General features: G+C 48.8%; 1 protein-coding gene across 1 annotated transcript in view; it reads right to left on the reverse strand.

Annotated features, from left to right (window-relative positions):
- SPON1 (spondin 1) overlaps positions 1–20,859 on the reverse strand; it is a 245,046-nt gene that overhangs the window by 2,552 nt on the left and 221,635 nt on the right. Inside the window, exons 8-15 of the mRNA XM_046685570.1 lie at positions 11,296–11,497; positions 10,169–10,309; positions 9,639–9,714; positions 8,427–8,609; positions 5,131–5,301; positions 4,868–5,035; positions 3,817–3,981; positions 1,528–1,791 (exon numbers count right to left, since the gene is read on the reverse strand). Of these exons, the coding sequence (XP_046541526.1) occupies positions 1,528–1,791; positions 3,817–3,981; positions 4,868–5,035; positions 5,131–5,301; positions 8,427–8,609; positions 9,639–9,714; positions 10,169–10,309; positions 11,296–11,497 (1,370 nt within the window). The remainder of the gene's footprint in view (positions 1–1,527; positions 1,792–3,816; positions 3,982–4,867; positions 5,036–5,130; positions 5,302–8,426; positions 8,610–9,638; positions 9,715–10,168; positions 10,310–11,295; positions 11,498–20,859) is intronic.

The raw sequence follows: 20,859 nt of genomic DNA on the forward strand, positions 1-20,859 counted from the left end.
GCAGCTCTTCCCATCAAGGGGCAGAGTCTATTTCTCCACCTCCTGAATCTGGGCTTGGCTGTATGACGTGCTTTGGTCAATGGGACATGAGCAAACATGGCTTGACAAAGCTGCCAGGAACCCTTCCACCACCACGTAAGCAATCCTGACTAGACTGCTGGAGAGGCGATGTGGAGGGAGGCCCCAGCCATCCCATCTGAGGCCCCAGAGATGCAGGCGGGGCCGGTCTGGATCTTCCCGTGCCCGCTGAGCCACCAGCTGACAGTAGCCACATGAATGAGCCTAAGCTAGACTGCAGAATTGACAGCTGAGCCAGCCCAGGTCACTGAGCTCCAGAATCATGTTAACAAAAGATTGTTTTGGGATGGCTTGTTAATGCAGCAACTGCTCAAGGAGCAATTAACCACCTTCTCTTACGCTTTGCTCCCCCAAACACTTAGCCTGCAAATACTAAGGAATCTCAAGTATATGTTATTTTTCCTATGTAGATAAACATGCCTTTCGTGAAGAAAACTTCCCTGACCCCAAAAGATTAGATTAGATCTTTTTAAAAAAAAAATGCTTCCATAGCGCTCTATAAATTAGTCCTTTGTAGAACCAATCACATTTATGATTATCCAGTCAATAGTAACGCTGAGTTCCATGGGTTGGTGCCTGCCTGGCACATAGTTAGGCATAATGAATGGTTGTTGACTGGCCAACTGACTACCAGGTGCAACACACAACATTTTGATATGGGAACAGCTCCGTAATGGAAAGATAGTGAACTGTCAGGTAGCTCCTCATATCTGCAGTTCTCTCATCATCCTAGGTAGAGCTGGAATGTCTTAAAGAAGAGGAAAGCAGAAGGGGTCATTTGAGCTGCACCTTTTCAAATAGAAACTCAATGCACCCCTTAGCCTTCGCTTTTACATGGCACCCTCCTGACCCACTGCAGGGAATCCAAAGACCTCCGATGGGCCTGCGCCCAAGACTGAAGCGTGGATCTTCCCCACTCATCGTGTCATCAGTTTGCCGATGATACTGCACTCTTGGCTTGGGCCAGCTTATTCAGCAGTGAAGCCCTGGGAAGGAGTTTTCTTTTAAGTCCTGGAAACCCCTCAAGTTATGCTGGAGAAGGAGGACACACAGTGTCTCTCCTGGGCTACAAACGAAATGTAACTGGCCTCTGTTTTTGCCACCTCCCAACCACTCAACAGAGGTCTGTTCAAGTCATTCTGGCTTAAAACTTTCACCTGAAGAATCAAGTCTCAAATCCTCAGCAAACACTAGATCTTTTATGGTCTGGTCCCTACCTCTCTATCTTGGTTCCCTGCCTCTCCCTTGGTACCATGTGCTCTATCTGCATCCCATTTATTGCCTGAACATGTCTTGCTCTTGGGTTTCTCTGTGCCTTTGCAATTACTATTCCTGCTACCTGGGATGCCTTTCTCTAACTGGCGAACTCCTATAAGTTCTTCAAGACCCATTCTAATTTCCCCTGCTTTGACATCCGCCTGAATCCAGCCTCGCACTTGGGAGCCGTACCTGGGAACTGCTCCCCCTCCGACTCTTCCCTCAGCTGCTCACTCCTCCGGCTCTCTCGGGCCTCCCTCCAGCGCAGCTTCTGGAGGGATGGGTTTCGGAGACACTTCCGGATGCGGCACTTTTTTCGCTGCACAGTCTCTGGGCAGGGTGCGCCTCCAAACTGAGGCTCCATTTGGATCATCCGGGTTCGAATTATGTGGCCTTTCCCACATGACTTGTTACATTCCGACCACTGGGACCACTCGGTGAGCTCACAGTCAATGGCTGGCAAGACACAGACGGGCATGAGTGTATCTCATGTCTGACACAAGCTATGGTCACTTACACTCTCCTTTGAACATCTCAGCACAAGGTCATGAGGAATGCAATGCAGGTGCTGTTATCCCATTTTACAGAAGAAGAAGCTGAGGCTCCAAGAGGCAGACTGAAATTCATCGGGCCCACGTGGTTGGTAAGCAGTAGATGCAAGATTGGTGCCCAGGTCATAACCCACATCCTATGGCCTCTCTCTGACTCAAGGGCTTTGGGGGGAATTTGAAAATGTGTTCAGAGCCTCTTGCCCTGCTCTGTCAGGTTCTAGATTGTCAAATCAGCCTCAAGTGGCATAGACCAGCCTCCCACAGTCCTGAGGACTTAGATTTTCTCAGGGAAGGCACAGCTCGCTGGGGCCGTTTGTCAGAGCTGAACCCCGTAGACCAATACCAAGGACACTGTGGCTTTTGCAGTAAGACCTAGGCAGCTTCTCTTGTTCTCGACATCATCCTGGGTCCTATCATGGCAGTCTGTGCAAAAAACACAGGAGCCAGAAATGGGAAATTCAGTAGAGAAGGGGCTGGAAGCATGAGATGTCTTATGGTTTATCATGGTACGAGATCCAGCAAATTCTCACAAATGTCGAAGGGAAATAACCCATCATTCTGATTCTCAGGATGTGTCTGTCCTAGGGAGGCAATGTGTCCAGACTCTGCCCTGGCTTTGCAGAGCGAGGGCCGGCTAGATCTAGGAATACTCATTTTGTTCGATAGTTTCAGGCCTTTTCTCCCTGTGGGAGCACAGGCAGCTTTCTTATCTGCAAAATGGGCATAATGGTATTTTTCTCATTAGGCTGTGGGGATTAAATGAGACGATACTCCCACCCAGTTCCTGGCCCACAGTAAGTCTCCATAAATGCTCACTGTCTTCTCCCTTCATTCAGTGGACCCTGTGGATATAGAGTTTAAGTTGGTAATAGCATCTTAGTCAGAAGGTTCTGGAGCCTCAACTCTGGTGAGCTGAGTTGAACTCAGGGTCACTCTTACTTATTAAAAGTCCAGGCTTTATTTAGTTTAGGCTTTATTTAGTCTGGGTCATCTCCACACATGAGTTAGTCTAGCTAAAACAGCTCAGGAACTGTAATAGGTAACATCAGATTGAGGCCTAGACTTGCCAGGTCCAGTGCTTGGCACTTTGTACCGATTATGTGGTTTTGTCCTCAGAGCAACGTAGGAAGTGTTTCCTGCTGTTTACAGATGAGGAACACGGATGCTCAGGAATCTGCTGAAGGTTATGCAGCCTGTAAGGGACAGAGCTGGGATCTGAACCCAGAAGGGCAGCCAGATTAATAGCAGGGAGAGGGAGCATGAAACACTAAAAGTGCATTTCAGAGGCAGCCAGAAAACAGATCATAGCAAGTTGTGTCCACCACCTGAACGAGAAGCTCTCTTGGAAGACTAGCCAGAAAAACTGGCGTGCCCTCCTTGGAGATTAGTCCCCTGTAATATACACAGTTGATCACAGAGGCTGTGGAGGAGATGCGGGTGGGCAGCGAGCTTTTGAGAACTTGGCTGGTTTTCCTGCTGGCTGCTTTTCTTATCAGGGCTGCAAGGGTACAGGAGTCACTGGCTTAATGTCCAGCCTCTGGTCATGGGTATATGGTCACAGAGAGGGAAAAAAGGATTAAAAAGCTTAGAAAAACCATGGGTTAGACAAGCCCCTAATTGGGGGTGGGGGTAGGGGAGAGAAAGAATTAAGAAATGTTTATTGACCTTGTGCTAAATGTTTTCATCTAAGCCTCCCGGCTAGACTTCACAGTAACTTGCAGTTTATGCGTTTTGTAGACGGTAGTGGGATCCCCATTACTAATGAGGAGATTGACTACGAGTTTAAGTAACTTTGCTGACACAGAGGTCCAAACACACACTCTTTCTCCCCAGCAAGGAGGTGTACTCTAAGACTTAGCAGTACGGTCACCACACGGGGCTGGTTAAGGGAGCAGGGAGGTGGGGGGCTTCCCGGAGCTCCAGGACTTACGGCATTCGGGCAGCATGCACTTCTCCACCTGCTCCAGCTCCTCATTGCAGTCCCCGAGTTCAGCCAGAGACTTGAGCATCCGCTGGCGAGTCCGCATGCCCTTCCCACAGGTCACGCTGCAGTCGCTCCACTCGGACCACGGGGACAGCAAGCATGGGATGGTGTCTAGGTCAAGAGCCAGGTTTGCCACTGAGAACAGGCTTCCTTGGCTTTCTTTGCTCTCCTTGTGCCCCCTATCCCGTCTCCCGCTCTGGCCCCTGGAGTAAAGTGAAACTGACTGACAGGTTCAGATAAGAGTGAACCCCATGGAGCGAGAAGTGTCTTAGCAGACTACTGCTCTTCTCACTCCCGCATCTCTCCTGGCTCAGCTGGTGGTCATGACATGACGTCAGATGTGGCTCAGAAATATGAATACACAAGTTCCCACTTGAAACACCACTGAGGGTCTGAGTAGGGTCTTACTAGAGACAGAAACATCCCACATGCCCCAAGAGCCGTGCACTAGAAGATAGGCTCAATGCTGCATTTCTGGACACTTTGGCGCTGAAATCCCTACAATGTGTATGTACCTGTGTGCATGTGTGCATTTGTGTAGTGATGTGTGGGCCTAGGTGCATTTGTGCATAAAGCACATGTTGTAGTGCTTTATGGGGCTAGGGAAGTCCAACACAGGACAAGACTGAGGGGCCCATGATGCCCTGAGGAATGCACATCCTGCCTACATGTATTACTCCCTCTCCTAAAAAAAAAGAAGATACTCTGGCATCCTATAACACAGCTGCAAGTGAATTCTATCCAGAGGCCAGCAGTTTGCCACCTCAGCATTGCTGAGAATGTCCCTCAAAGGAGGCCACTCTCTCTGGGTCCAGTTCATGTCCACACACCTGTGTCCCTCATCTTGCTCCCAGCAGCACCCTGCAAGCACGGTGGACCATATTTACTCCTTCCACCTGCCCAACCTCCTACCCTGATGGTGGTAGTAGTAGGAGGTGCTGTGGTTCTCCATACCATCCTTGTCCCCTCCCCCACGCCCACCCCCATGCCCACTCACGGCACTCGGGCATCATGCACTTCTCCGCCTGGGACGTCTCGGCCTTGCACATGGAGCCGTCCGCCGGGCTCATCTTGACCATGCGGTGCCGCTTCTTCATGCCCATCCCGCAGGTGGCGCTGCACTCGTCCCACTCGCCCCACTCAGTCATCAGGCAGCTGCTGGGAGCTGGGGAGTCCCGCGGCGTTGGAGTCGTGGCTGCGGCGGCCTCGGGAGTCCCGCCCCCCGCTCCCCGCCCCCCAGCCGCCCGGCGCCCCACTCACAGCACTCCTCGTTGACAGTGCACTTTTCCGTCTCCTCGGTGGGCAGCGTGCACACGGAGCCGTCCTCCGGGAACTGCTTCACGTACCTCTCCCGGGACCGCATGCCCATGCCGCAGGAGATGCTGCAGGGCGACCAGGTGATCCACTCCGACATGGTGCAGGTGGAGCCGTCTGCAACACAAGGGCAGAAACCAAGAAGGAAGCAGCTGGCATTTAAGAGGAATTAGGCAGTTGAGGGTGGAAGGGCACATAAAAGGGGTAAATCTTTACACCAGGAATCTCTCTATGAGGAAATGCCTTTTCCCAGGTTCATGGGGGCACTCAGGAAGGATCACTCCTTATCCCATGAAGTTTGAAAGATGCTTGGATGGCTAGAAGGATGTTTTATATATATATGTGGTATAAGATACAATTCCATCTACATATAATTTAAGTCATAATCCATTTGTATGGTCTAAGAGGTATCATACATTTAGGACCATTAAATAAAATTAAAAATTCACTTCCTCAGTCACTAACCACCTTTTACGTGCTCATTAGCCACATGTGGCCAGTGGCTACCATACTGGACCGTGCAGATAGAGAACACGTCCATCATCACAGAAAGTTCTGTGGGCACCACTGGAAAGAAATTATATATATTCTGAGATACAATGTAAGCTCTCTTGCTCAGAGGAACCTGAGACTTTAGTTATTGTCTAAAGCTGCCAGTTGCCAGTCTAGAAAAATACAGAATTTTGTTCCTGAGGGTAGAGTGTGACTGGCCTTGGAACGTAGGGAGCTGAAGTCACAGGGCTGATTTGTAGCCAGAGCAGATTATGCTAAGTGGCCACAGACATCTCAATGCCTAGTTGAGGTTGGTGACAGAAGAGAAAACCCCAGCTGCTAATGGGGAGCCAAGGGTGGGAAGGGAGTGGAGAGGGAGTGTCTGTGTGTGCCAGGAGAGGGGGAGGTAGAGGAAGAATGAGGGAGGCATAGAACCCGCCTTCTGAGTTGATATCTTGGGCTATATATGACTTTGCTTCCATCAGTGGGTCATGATCATGTAGGAGACACTCAGCGGTTGGTGGAAAAGATAATTTAACCTCTCACCATGGCTTGGTGGTCCTGTTTCCAAGGTGGTGAGAAGGGGTGCTGCTCCTGGTGGAAACACAGGTGTGTGTGTGTGTGTGTGTGTGCGCGCGTGTGTGTGTTTGCCTGCTTAGTTCTAAAAAAAGAAGATAGAAATGAAGTCATCTATCCACCCACCCATCCATCCATTTACTCATGTCAATAAGGATTTACTGAACGCTTAGTGGTATGCTCTGAGGTTTAGAAGATGTGTAAGATATGGATCTTGTTCTCCTCCAGAGAGTGAGATAGGCACATAAACTAACAATAATTCCAGGTATTGAAAATATGACAACAGAAGTAAGCCTAGGGAATTGGGGAACATAGAGGAGAGAAAAACACATTCCTTCTTGGAGTTCTGGGGAAGATTTCACACAAGAGGGCACATCTGAGCGCACCTTTGTTGGGTAAAGGATATTTGCATTTCAGGTGGAGGGAACGGGTCATATAAATGCCCCTGTATAGAGTGTATATGTGTGCGGTAGTGGGAGATGAAGCCAGAAAGAAGGACTGAAGGCAGAGTGTAAGACCAGCCTGCACATGTCCACAGGCTGTCATTTGCACATGTGTGATGCCTACACATTGTTATTTAACCTTAGGACAGTGTAGCTAGACAGCGCTGGTGGTGCAGTAAGAAATCACAGCTGGAACCCACACGTTTGACCTAGGGAAGTTCTGACACATGCTATGACATGGATGAACCTTGAGGACATTGTGCTAAGTGAAAATAAGCCAGTTGAAAAACGACAAATACTGTATGATTTCACTTATATGAGGTACCTAGAATAGTCAAATTCATAGAGACAGAAAGTAGAGTGGTGGTTGTCAGGGGCTGGGGAGGGGGAATGGGGAGTTTGTGTTTAATGGGGACAGAGGTTCAGTTTTGCGAGATGAAAAGAGTTCTGGAGATGGACGGTGGTGATGGTTGCACAACAATGTGGATGTAATTAATACCGCTGAACTGGACACAGAAATGGTTAAGATGGTAAATTTGATATCATGTACTACCAAAAAAAAATGGAGAAAAAAGCAGGCACAGCCCAACATGTTTCAGAACTGTTATTACCACCCAGGAGCCACGTGAACTGATGTGAGGAAGAACTGTTCCCAGCGGAGGGGGCATTAAAGACCTCAGCTTCCACCGCAGGCCTCAGGCAGACAGCCCCCCAACCCCAGCCAAAGAAAGACAGCTAGGCTCCAGCGTTGCCAGGCCTGTCACAACTTCCTCCCTGCCTGTTTGTAGGAATGGCCCGTCTACGGCAGGCTTTACTCCCCTCTGAAGTGTCTTTTCATGGACACAAACAGTTAACAATTAACCACCATGGGAGTGTGGCCAGGAGAGGTATTTAAGACCGTCCCCCAGGAAGAGCCAGAAAGTGAATGACCTGCAGTGGGGTAAGCTTTCTTCAATTATCCTCAGCTTGGAAGTGGTTTTCTTCCTGCCATAAACCAGCCCAGCCTATACATCCCATCCCATTGCCTCATTGCACCTCTGAGAGAGTTAAGATCAGAGTACAGAGGATAGATTTGTCCAGGCAGAGACAGCAGTCCTAGCCTGGAAGGTAGGCAGCTGACCTTTGCACAGCAATCAGCTGAGCGTCATCTTGAAGCTTGAGCCATCATGACATAGGCAGTACAAGCTCAGAGTTCAAGCCTGACCTTGACAATTGCAGAGAGAGACTGAGAATGCTTGCCATCAGCCCAGAGGTCCTGGCACAGGAAGTGAGTGCTCCAACTCAGGCGGGGGTGGGACGTACACCACGGTCCATAAATGACACAGAATTAGGGCAATGGATCTAGATTCAATCTTGGCCCTCCTGTTCACCTGCTTCATAAAAAGACTGGTGTTAAGGCCCAGAAGCAGGCTGCTTGCTATTTGCAATTTGTCATAAGATGTTTGTTGGCTCTTCAGGAGTATTTAGTTCCATGGCTGGGGAGGGAGAGGGTGGTCAGTCAGTCTCAAGAATTCTTTTGATGTCGTAAGACACGTTTTGTGTTCAGAGCCCTCAAGACATTGTTGGAGAGGGGAGTCTGCCTCAGGGGGACCCTGCTGACAACTTCAGTCAGGGTCCTGGTGCCCCCACTAGGGACGCTGCCTGACCAGGTATGAGGGGCTGGCATAGCCAGGCCAGGCCTCCCTTCCTGAGCCTCTGCCTGCCCCTCGCTGGCCTCGGTTGTCTCCTCACCTTCGTCACTGCAGCCCGGGCCCATGCAGGGCTGGAAGTCCTGGGTGTCAGGACAGGCGACACTCAGGTCCAGCTGTGCCTTCAGCATGCGCTGCCGCATCCTCTTGCCTTTGTCGCAGGTGGAGGAGCTGCAAGCGGACCACGGGGACCAGTTGGAGTAGATGCAGGTTTCGGGGGTGTCATCTGGAAAGAGCATGTGACACGTTTTCCCTGGGAGCCTGTAGAAGCTGTGACTGGCCCTCTCCCCAGACAAGCTCATTTGGGGACAAGAAAACCCTGCTTCCTGACTAGCCTCAGTGAGCCCGGCACTCCTGGGATGGAAGCAGGCATTTACTTCCCTTTGAAAATTACATTTTAGCATTCTACTAATCGATATCTAAATAACGTAATAATAAGGAAGATTCTCTTACTATCCCTTCCCCTCCATGCGTGAACGTCTTGTCATTTCCAGTCCCTCGCCTTGGCAGACTTCGTTCCGCACAGGTGGGGTGTATCATAGGCAGTTTGGGGAAGCACAGGCTTCTTTGTCTTGCTGCTTTGTCTCCCCAGGGATCCCATACACAGATGTCATGATAAGAATAAGGGCAGCCAGTGTTCACTGAGCACTCGTCATGTGCCAGCATCATTCTACGACCCTTCCCTGCTTTATCCCATTTGATCCTTAATGACAACTCTCCACGAGGCAGCTTCTGTTATTATCCCAACTTTACAGGCGAGGAAACCATGGTAGAAAGGCGAGCTTCTTGCCAAAGTCACAAAATGAGATCCCAGGTTGTCTGGCTCCAGATCCCGTGAGAAAACTTGAGCTGAAGCCATGGCTGTGCCACTCCCTCCTGACTGTAGGATCTGGGCCTCACTTTCCTTGCTGGGGGAATGGATGCACCCACACTTGCCTCACAGGCCAGTGTGAGAATCAAAGCAGAGAGTGATCGGAATACTGTGAAGCTATGCTAGTAGCATTTACGTGATCATTTTAAAGGCCCGATACTGTTGAGTACATATTCCAATGTCATACCTTCACCAATCCCTTTATACGTTGTGCCCAGTCTTGGCCTTGTTTTGGGTTATCTCCCAAGCAGAAATCCTCCAAGACGGGATTACCAAGTCAAAGGATATAATATTTTTGTGGCTCTTAAAACATGTTAGCAAATTGCTTTCCCAAAAGATTGTGCCCATTTATGTTGCCACCTGCAACAAAGGAAAACAACGTACCTTCATCTTTCTCTTCTGGAGCCAGGTCTGCTACAATATCATCAACGTTGTCAGGTACAATATTGCATTGTTCCCCCTGCAAAAGGAATTTTACTTGAAGGGCTCACATTAAAGAATGGAATGTGTGGGGGAAAGATGAGGAAGGATATAAAATCTAATGCCCATCCTGTGTACAAATCCCAGGCCACAGCAGAGTTCTGGGCCAATAGTTACAATCTGATTGAAAAAGAAACGACAATAAAGCCATAGCTTCCTACTTCCTGACCTATGACAGACATTAGTAATCGATTATGGAACTCATGATGAAAGCTGTTTGCCTGGATCAAATCATTCAGTGAAGCATCCAACTCTACTTCTGTGTTAATTTTTCTCATTTACATCTTATGAATTAATTTGCATACTAGAAACCCTAGGAAGTCCAGAAATTCCATATTTTGGAATATGTCAGGGATCCTAAGATTCTAGAGCAGAAAGGGGTACCGTCTCCTTGCACTACAGGCTCTGTGCCAGGGTGAGCTCTAACCCAGTACCTTCCGGGCGATTCTCTCGATGACAACTCGGGCTACTTGAGTGATGGACCCGCCCTCTGGATCATAAAAAGGACTCTGAGGATGGTCCAGACTGGTCAGGGGCCGGATTTTCTCCTGGGGAATTGTGGGCTTGTTGGGTGACTGCAGTGGGGGAAAAAACACAGATACAGAGAGTGGGATTGAAAACCACAAAAGCGATTTTGTTGTTAAATGATCAGAACACAAACCATGATAGGAATTTAACAGCAAGGATAACTGTGATATATTTACGGAATTCTATTCATGCCATGTGTTGTGCGTGGAAATCTGCAGATCTATCCTTTCAAATTCTCCCATATACACGGTAGGATTATGCCGATGAAGAAGGCCAGTTTCAGAGAGGTCGGCCCAGCTAGGCACTGGCTGAGCCAGGTTGTCCTGAATCCAGAGCTCTTCCTACTAGACCAGGCGTTTGTCTGAGAGGGTCACATGACAATAAACATTTTAGGCTCTGTGGGCCATACTATGTGACAACTACTCCACTTAGCTGTTGTAGTTGTGGGAAAGCAGCCCACGACAACATGGAATCGAATGCATGAGGCTGGTTCTGAAACTTTGTTTGCAAATCAGGTGGGTGGCCCGATTTGGCCCATGAACCATAGTTTACCAACATCTATTCTAGATTGTTCTACACCGGTTTTCTGATGGCTCCAGATTTTAATACAGTGGGTGTGCTGACCATATCTGAGGAATACTGACATTCAGGAGAGAATCCAAACTCGGTCTGGCTGTCCAGAACCCTTCAGAATCTGGCCCAGAGAAATGTACGTTGACTTCCTGCTGTTCCCCATTCTGTCTCTCTGCCTCCGTGTCTGTTGCCAGCTGTTCCCTAGCTTACCTGGGGACTGCTGTGGCAGATCCCCCCTCCGTGCTCTCTTGGCCAGCTGCACAGACACTCCCCAGGGCCCGGGTCATACAGCACGTGAGTATGTGATGGGACCACACTGGCCTCCCCTCCCAGATGGTGAGCTCATCTAGGACACAGCCTGGGCCGGACTCATCTCTGTGTCCAGTACCCCAGAACAGGGCTGGACAGGGAGGCGGTGCTCAGGAAGGTTTACCACTCACCACCCCAGGCACACGCCTACCTCATAGGTCACCCCGCTGTCGGTGCCGGCATCCCAGGGAATCAGGTCTTGCACCACCTTCTGGACCCAGCCACATTCCTTGGTGCATAGATCCTCCGCCGACAGGCCCACGTTCCAGTCAGGACTGGGGCCCATCATGGTCAGGAAGGACATTAAGTGACGCGTCCTGTCCACGGAAAATTCAGCCGAGGGTGCTGCTCTCCTGGAAACCAAATACAGAGACCATTACGTTAGGGACTCCCGGGGTGCACGTTCTGAGGGACATCTGGCCAGACCATGATGAAAGGACGAGAGGCACAGAAAGAAGGGAGAGTCTCAGTCTCCCTCTGAACTCTGCCTTCGGCTACTACTGGTTTACAGCCTTCTCTGTCCTGAGCCCATCCATTGGTCCCTGTGGAGAGAACCATAAGCTGCCTCTATCCAGTTTTAATGTGTCCGCAGCACTTACTATGATTTTGTATTTGCTAGCTTCTTTATTTGTTCAGCTGTTTATTGACTGTCCTCTCTCACTGGAGTGTAAGCTTGGGGAAAGCAGGGTCTGCCCTCTTCACGGCTTTATTTCCAGTGCCGATAGCAGTGCCTGGCACAGAGGAGATGCTCAGTAAATGTTTCTGAATAAATGAATGAACAAATACTTTGTGCTGTGTGTGCGCCCAGCCGTGCTGGACGCGAGATGAACTTTATAAATGAAAACTGCTTAACAGCACCCCAAGCCTTTTCGTGTACATTCTCATAATGGATTTAGGGGAAGGATTATTGGCTCCAATTTGTGCGTGAGGAAACTGAGGCTCAGAAGGGTTATGTAACTTGTCCAGAGTCACAAAGAGAAGTAGTGGAATGGAGATAACTCAAGTCCATACTATTTCAAGGTCAGTGTTCTTTTCATCATCAGTTTCTAAATCCTCTACCCTCCGCCTTTCTTACTCTACTGAGATCTACACTGTGCCGTCAGAGGGGGCATCTCCCCCAGCAAGCTGCCTCCATTGCCCTCCAGAGGCCGCTCACAGCAGGGTTCTGTCCTGGCACCATAACCGGTTCCCTGGCCACTTCCTCCAGTTGTCGAGCAGGGACCAGCTGTAGAGCCCGAGACATTTGCCTGACAACCCCTGAGCTCTGAGAGGCAGTCCTTCAAGCTCTGTCTCCTCATGTTGCTAGGAGGTCTTAGGCGTGGACAGGGCTATATGAGATCAGTGGAAGTGGCTCCACCACGAGCCTTGGTTAGAGAGTCATATCACTCAGTGCACACTTGGTGGCAGACCCACGTCATTTTATTTTTGCCTCATGACAATCCTGTGGCGTTAGAATTATTATCTCATTTTGTAGAAAAGAAAGGAAAGCACCTAGAGGTTAATGAACTTAGAGACGCAGCTAGCAGACGGCTGAGGTTTGAAAGCAGCTCCGCCTGACTCTACACCAGGCTGCTAATCGTGGGGAATCCTTGGCGGGGACCAGCTTGTCTGTTCAACCCAGCTGGCAGCTGGTCCACCTCAGCTGTTTGGGAGTCCCTCTGCCCCTCTGTTGCGATCACCTGCTTCTGGCTGTCCTCACCTGCACCCAGGAAGTGAAGACTCCAGACCTCGTTGGGCCCTGTGGAACTGGACCCGTTGGGCTCTGGCAGGCCAGATGGGATCAAACAATGAGCAGAGAGTGAGAGAAGCCGGGGTGTACATCCTGGCACCACCTCTTATGGCTGTGTATCCTTGGACAAATGACCAAACCTTTCTGTGCCTCAGCGTGCAGATCTATAAAATGGGGTTCCTCATATGTCTCCTCTGAAGGATTATTATGAATGTTTAATGAGAGAACTTGCATACAGTAATTAGCCCAGTGCCTGGCACTGAGCTATTACTGCTATTGAGAGAAGAAGCAGTGTAAGGTCATATGGATATCAGAAAAGAGAGAGGAGTGGAGGGAGGCCTCCCTGAGCAGACTTCACAGTTTAGCTTGATGCCAGTCTAGGCTCTGGCACAGGGGTGGGGGGAGAGCCTGGCAGGAGCCCTAGCTTTGTCTCCCTCTCCAGCCTCCCCTGTCCCACCCCATCCCCCACTGCCAGAGGCTCCCCGTGCCCAGGCCAGGCCAGCCTAGCTGCAGGCCCACATGCCCTTGCATCTGCTGCAAAAGCTCTTCTTCAGGGGTTGGCAAGGTGTGGTCCTTGTGTGCCCTGGGAACTTGTTAGAAATGCAAATTACCGGGCCCCTCTCCAGATCTACTTACTCAGAGACTCTGGGGGTAGGACCAGCATTTTCTTTTAATAATCCCCCTAGGTGATCCTAATGCACAAGTCTGAGAATCATGGGTCTGCTCAGCCTCAGGTCATGAGTCACCTCATCCAGGAGCCTTTCTGATCCCTCAGATGGAGGCCAGTGCCCTTGGTCTGTGGGTCTCTGGAGCTGTGCTCTATGATTGTCATCGCTTTCTCATTGTTTGGTCTTCCCCACAAGACAGGGAGCTCCTTGAGGGCAGGAACCCTAAGTTTCACAGCTGCATCTCGGTTCCTAGGGGTCCAGTGGGCCAGTTGAACAAGTGGATAAGTGGATGTGTGATGACCTGAGCTCCACTCCTCCCTAGCTCTAGATCTCGGGCAAATAAGTCACTCACAACCTTCCAGCTTCAGTTTCTTCGTCTGACATTGCTTCCCTGTGGTGTTGCTGTGAGGCTCAAATGAAACGCTTTATTAGGAAGCCCTTAAAAACTGCTCAAGTCCCACACTTACCCAGTCTGCTCTTTGGTTAGGCACAAATCAGGGGATTTCGTTTCCTTTGCCCATGCATGCTTTCCTGGCATGTAGGTCAGTGGTTTTAGCAGCTTCTTTAAAGACCCGGCTGCCACGAGAACTGCAGTCTGAGAGCTGCGGCATTGCGCACCCAGGGACTCACGGGACATGGTCCACGGACTCACAGGACACGGTCCGGAGCCTGCCTTGCAGTAAAAGCCGGCCGGAGAGCACTGGCATCTGGGCAGAGCTGCTTTACACCCCAGCCCCCCTTGGCTCTCGGCCCCTTCGGGGTCCAGCACTGACTTGGAGGCAGCCTCCTCTTTCGTTGCCATAGAGACTAATGCTCCACCTATTACCTTCCCATCTCCCTGAACATGTGACTTTGGGTCAGGTTAGTTGTTCATAGCCTGTACCCGACGGTGACACTATTCACCATGACAACCGATGGGGTCAAAAACAGCTCTACTTAGGAGTCCAGAGCTGGAGAAACCAAACCGCTCCCGCCCAACACGCCATCCTGATATTGTGCCCAGCAGACGCATGTAACCACCTGAGAGCCTCGTGTGTCTTACAAGGCCTTATGCAAATCATTCTCTGCCATTGCATTTTGGCCAAATCTGTCACCTGAGTGAGGTATCTTCCAGACCTTGGTACGTATTTCAAGGGGTAGGATAAGGGCCTGGGAGCGATTTTCTAGCATCTTCAGTTATGCCCTGCTCTTTTCTCTTACCCTTGACAGGAAAATTCGTCCCACTACCCAGCTTACGGAACACAGCCTCGGGAAGCATTTCCTGACCTCTCCTCATACTGCCTAGGACCCTGGTGTACCTTCCCAGAGCAGGCAGAACTCATCCTGTGCTTGGAGTTTCTTGTTTAATTTCTGTCTTCCCCATTAAATTCCAACAGAGAAGAGGCCATTTTTGTCTTGTTTACTGCTGCATCCCAGTGCCTGGCTTAGAACTCGACATGCAGTGGATTCTCCTCAAATATTTGTTGAAATAAATGAATTAATCTAGGAAATGAATATGGAGCTCTTGGACTTCCTTTGACCTTCAAATTTAATTTAAAAGGCACCTCAAAGTACTTATTACTTCTATAGTAAAAATGCTACTTAAAATAACGAAATGGATTGAATATATGTGAGTCTTCTTTAGGAAATGCTAGGTATGGCTGGAGTTCTTTAATTTGTTTAAACTGTAATAAAAATTCTTATTTATGCTTTCTTATATGCCATGTCTTCCCATATATGATATTTTGTTAACTCGATTTCATTTTTCTATCTGGATTTAAATTCTTATCAGTTTTCTAGCAAAGAGAGTTAATTTTGGCCATGCTATGTAACAGATTATATTATAAAGCATGATAATTAAAATGGTGTAATATTTAGGATAAGATAGAAATAGAAATCAGTGGCACGGATCGGAGATCCCAGAAACTTTAGATAAGGACAAAATAGCCTTCTCAAATTAGAGGGAAAGGAAAGATTATGCAATAAGTGGCGCTAGGTTAACTTAATTGCAACTGAAAAGGTATAGGATTCACATCTTATGTCATGCACCAAAAAAACCCCAAAAACAAAAACAAAAAAACACTTCCAGAGTTAAATAGAAAACAACCAGATCATAGGAAAAAAGCCAAGTTTTCAGATCTGTTAGAGAAATGTTAATTTTCTTAGCTTTGAAACAAAAAAAGCAATTACAAACGTGACTGACTGAATCATACATCAACTAAAAACACCCGTATAATGAAACAACAGTGTTGAATTAGAGAGAAAAATGACAGGTTGACGAAAACACCTCCATCTAACATGACTGACGAATGTCAGTATCTATGGTATATACAGAGCTAATCCAACTGTAAGAAAAATACCACAATCCCAATAGATAAAAGCTAGGAACACAGTTCACACCAGAAAAATGAAAAATGAAAACCAAATAAAGACAAGAGAGATGTTCCCCTTTTTACATTCTGAGAGCAGGTGCTGTGTTGGAAGGACAGAGATACTGGGAAAGACAGCTGGAGTTGGACCTCGGTGCAGCCACTTATTAGCTGCGTGACAGGGGCTTTTATGCTACCTTGCTTTGCAGTTATCACATCTGCAAAATGGGAGCAGCATCATACCTCCCGCAAGGCTTTTTGTGAGGAAATTGCCTATCATTGTGACCGACGCATCACAGGACTTGGTAAATGTTGATTTGCTTCTCATTCAACCTTTCTAAGCAAAACTTCCAAAAACCACCACAGAAGAAAAGAGGTAATAAAGGATTTTTATGGTCCTTCTAGAGACGTATTATCCCCTTCTAAGTTACAAAACCACACCAGTGAGACTCAGGTCACTGGTGACTCAGGTCACAGTTGCTGAGTTCTGTCCCTCAGCATATATTGCAAATATTATTTGATGCAGAGCTTTCGAAGTTGCAGAAACTTAAGGCTGCCACTAGAGGGCGCTAGAGCTACGCACTAGGCTGAAGACCCGTTTGCGGGGCCGAAGGTGTGAGCGAGGTTTCGAGGCTTAGAAATTAACCTGGAGGCACCGAGAGCTCCAGGTCCCTCTGGGCTGGACTTACCGCCTGGCCCTTTAGTCCAAGGCCAGCCTTTCTTTATAATCCTGAGGACATCGATGGAACTGGGCAAGTGCTGCAGGAGGCAGGGAGGGCCCTGAAACTTCCAGCTCCGATTTGAGAGAAAGACGCCTGTAGCCTCCTGGGGAACCATGGCTTTGTGTGATTATGGGGCACAGACCCCCTCCCCCCCCCAGAGGCAGGATTTCTGGAGAGGGAGACTGTGTCCCCATTCCACCCGCCCCTCATCTGTCTCGAAAACAGAGACCATTGTCTAATCAAATGTTAATTAAACAGAGTGGCTGGGAATAATTAAGGGGACTACAGTCCTTCTACAGGATTCATTAAAAGAAAGGGAATAAAAATTATTTTTAAAAGTTTCAGTAATTCCTAGCATTCAGACTAAACTGGAGGAACTGGGTGGTGGAAATTCAGAACTGATTTGCAGGAAACCTGGGCATTTTCTACTTGGACTCCAGAGGACCCAGGGAAGGAGGTGGGCATCTGCCTTTCCTCTACCTGCACCCTCCCGGCTGTGGCAGCCGCATTTGATTTATTGGGCTAAACAAGTCAGCAGCTGATTTGTTCATTCACGGCTGTCCTTGGAGAAGTGGTCCTGGGGGATAAAGATGAAGATCATTGAAAAACAAGTCAGTTTCCACGGGCAGGACCTTACAAAGTAGGTCACCCTGGCTTTCCACTGGCCTGAGGGAGGCTGGAATCCCATTAACCTCAATCGAGTAGGCTCAGGGAGGAGGGGCAGGGCTGTTTCTGCAAAACAAAACTTGGCTGCATGGAGGCTTCCTAATTTGACTTCCTGATGAGAGTTGGAAGAGGAAAGGGGAGCCTGGGTATGGGAGAATCAAAGGAAAATTCCTTTCCGTTAACAGGCGGGTAGCGCTGAGTGGAGAGGGCTTGCGTGTTCGGGAGGTCTGAGCGCCGTCAGTTAATTCTATTCACCGGGGTCTCAGGAAGTCTGAGGAATGGGTGAAGGGTGGGAATGGGTTCCAAAATATTTTTGTTTTCAATTTTTCAGAAAATCTCTTCCATCTAAAAAACAAAAAGCTCCACTGACTCTTTCAGCCCCTTGAAGCTACTGTCTCTCTTCTTCCACGGCAAACTTCACAGAGGAGTTGTCTGTGCTCCCGGACGCCATCACCTCACTTTCTGTTCTCATTTCCCCCGTTTCCAGGCTGGTTACCCCTCCCCCATTACTGAGCAGAAGGGATCCTCAGTAAGGTCAATGATGATCCTCACGTTGATAAATCCAGCGGCGTTTTGCAGCTCTAATCTTACTTGACCTCTCGGTGGGACTAGATGCAGCTCACTACTCTCCCTCTTGAACGCTTTCTTCCCTAGGTGTCCCTACATCTCTTCTGTTTCCTTTGCAGGCAAGTCCTCCTCAGCATTAAATGTTGGAGCTCCTCGGGCTCAGTTAAGCCCTTGACTTAACTCTCAGGCTCTCTCTCGTCCATGACCTCGTCATTTACTGTCTCCTGTTCCTTGATGGCTCTTAGTGCAGAATCTTCCTCCTGAGTTTCAGAGCTTTATAGTTAACTGTGTGCTGAACACCTCCAACTGGACATCCTGAAGGCAGCTCCAACGTAACACATCCAGAACTGAACTCCTGATGTTTCTCACTGAGCTTCATCTAAGGTGCCCAGTCTTAGGAGTGGCTCCACCAACTCATTGGTTACACCAGCCAGACACCTGGGAGGCATCTTGGTCCCTCTGCCTCCCTCACCCTCTTTATTCAACTTCTCACCACAGCCTGTCGGTTTTCACGCCTACGTATCTCTCAGATCTCTGCACCTCTCTCCATCTCCACCACCGCCATCCTAGTCAAAGTCACTATTACATCTCTCCTGGAGCTTTGCAACAGCCTTCTCACTGCTCACGGGTCTCGCCTCATCTACTCTTAGCTCGTTCATATTGGAGCTGGAGTGTTGTTATTGTTTTTTTTTTTCTGATGCAAATCTGATCATGTTGTCACCCTGCTAAAAACTCTTCAATGATTTCCCACTACTCTTAATGTAAAAATCAAAATCCTTAATGTTGCATGGCTTGGCCCCACACCAAGCTCTCCTATGATTTCTGGATCTAGTTATACCGCAACATTTTAGTACTTCAAGTATGTGCTGCTCCCTCCTCAGGGCACAGCTGATGCACCTGATAGTCTCTCTAGACTTTCTAGAATGTTCTCCCCGTGATTTGCTTCTTTACCTAGTTAACTTGTACTGATTCCTGAGCTCTTAGCTCAATTACCATTTCCTCAAGGATGTTTTCTCTAACCCTCAGGCTGGGTCGGGGTCCTCATCACACATTCTCATGGCACCTGATATCTTTACTTCACAGAAACATCACATTTGTCATCATTTGGTTAATGTCTCTCCTCCACTAAACTGTAAGCTCCATGAGAAACTCTGCTCTGCTCCCCACTCTACCCCTAAACACCTTTCACAGCACTTCCTTTTGGAATCCTCCAGTGTTTGCTGAGGCAATGACATGTTCGGTCATCCTTGATAAAGGGCACAGGGTAAGTGAAAGTAAAAATGTTGTTTTATTTTGTTTTGGGGCGGGGGTCAGACAATTTGGTGTAGTCACCCTGCTAATTTCCTGCTGGTCAGAAGCCCAGTTGGCAGATATATATGTCTTGATTAGTTAAACAATGGGAAATGTAAGAATTGTAACTTAATTGGAGGGATCTTGTTATAGTGAAGAGCATGGGCATTGGAATCAGCTGGATATGGTTGGAATTCGAGTTCTTCCATTGATGGAGGCAGATGTTGAGGTTGGACCTATCATATAACCTTTGAGCCTCTGTCTTATCATCTGTAAAGTGAGGATCATAATCCCTATGGGGGTTGTTATGGGGTTAGTATGAGGATGAAGTGGGATAAAGACCGTAAGTGCCTAGTAGGGTACCTGGCACCTAGTGATGCTCAAGGCAAAAGGGTTTCTCTCTGCTTTCCTCCTTTCCTCTCTGCCTCCTTTCCTCTCTCTTTCTTGAAAGCACCTTGCTTTGTAGTTTACATCTTTCTAAACCCAGGTTCCTCAAGGGGAAACTGGCATAACAATTCCTTAGTGACGTGAAAATTGGCATCCACAAACTCTGTGGTCCAGATGCCCCCAAATCCTACCTGCCCTTGAGCCTTTGCCTGCTTAGAGGACCAAGGAGGAGTCCTTCACATATAGGTTCTGGGAGCTGGGAGAAGCTAAGGAGACAGGCTGAGCAAACCGGATTCAGGGTGGACTTTTTTCTGATTGACGTTAATAATGCAAAGGGGGCTGAGGGGCTTTGTGAATTCATATCAGCGTTTTCTGGTGGGACAGGCATGAGACAGGCAAATGCCCCCCTACCAGAAGAGAGCCCTGGGCAGCAGGCCCTGCCGGTGTCACTTCTCCTTGGAGGGAAAGGCACTTCCAGGCCTGGGTAGGTTTTCAACTACTCTGGTCTCAGCTTCCTCAGAGGAGGTCAAGAGCAAAGCTGGGAGATCACAGCAAGCTAGAGAAGGCCTCCATGCAGCCAGCTGGGCTGCCCTTGGTCAGCTGTCCAAGTGTGAGCCTCTACTCAGGGCTAGGTTCCACCCACACCTGGATCAATCCAGGGCAAGGAGCATCCTTTGAGACTCAGCCCCCTGGCGCCGCCTGCACAGAGCCTCATGACCTCTCCTTAACCCGAGGCCAGGTTATGCCCCTTCTCTGGGCTTCGAGAGCTGCTCAGATCCTCCTCATAACACTTGTCCCCTTAAAGTGTACAGGGCTACCATGATGACATTATATTTATACACTCTGCATATGTGGTGCCACCTGGACTTGTGCAAGTGGCAGACCTGGAGTGGCAGAACTCTGTTTATTGTCTGTCTCTCCTCTTGGCTGGGCATTCCAAAAGGCGGGGACTGTGTGTATAGGGCTGGCACAGAGTAGGGAATGAGCCATTAATTTGCTGAGGAGTTAAACAGGTGAGCAGCAGGGGCCTGGCAAGAGCTTCCATGCTCCCAGCTGGTCATGGGTGAGCACCCTCCTCACTTGGCTCATCCTGTGGAGCTGTCCCTTTGAATGTCCTGCTCTTCCCTTCCTTTCATTTTGAGTTTGCCTTTTCTTCCACTGAGCAGTCTCTCCCACATTCCCCATGTTGTTGCTGTCTTCATCAGTACCATCAATGGTTAGTGGATACAGACTGCTCCACAGAGGGGCTAGCCAAGCCATCCTTCATAAACCATTTTCATGTGGTTGACTGGGAACTTCGTCTCTCCAGGTCTCGCATCCTTAAAGGATGAGTGAAAC

The sequence above is a fragment of the Equus quagga genome, chromosome 14 (assembly GCF_021613505.1).
Source record: "Equus quagga isolate Etosha38 chromosome 14, UCLA_HA_Equagga_1.0, whole genome shotgun sequence".
Lineage (NCBI taxonomy): Eukaryota > Metazoa > Chordata > Mammalia > Perissodactyla > Equidae > Equus > Equus quagga.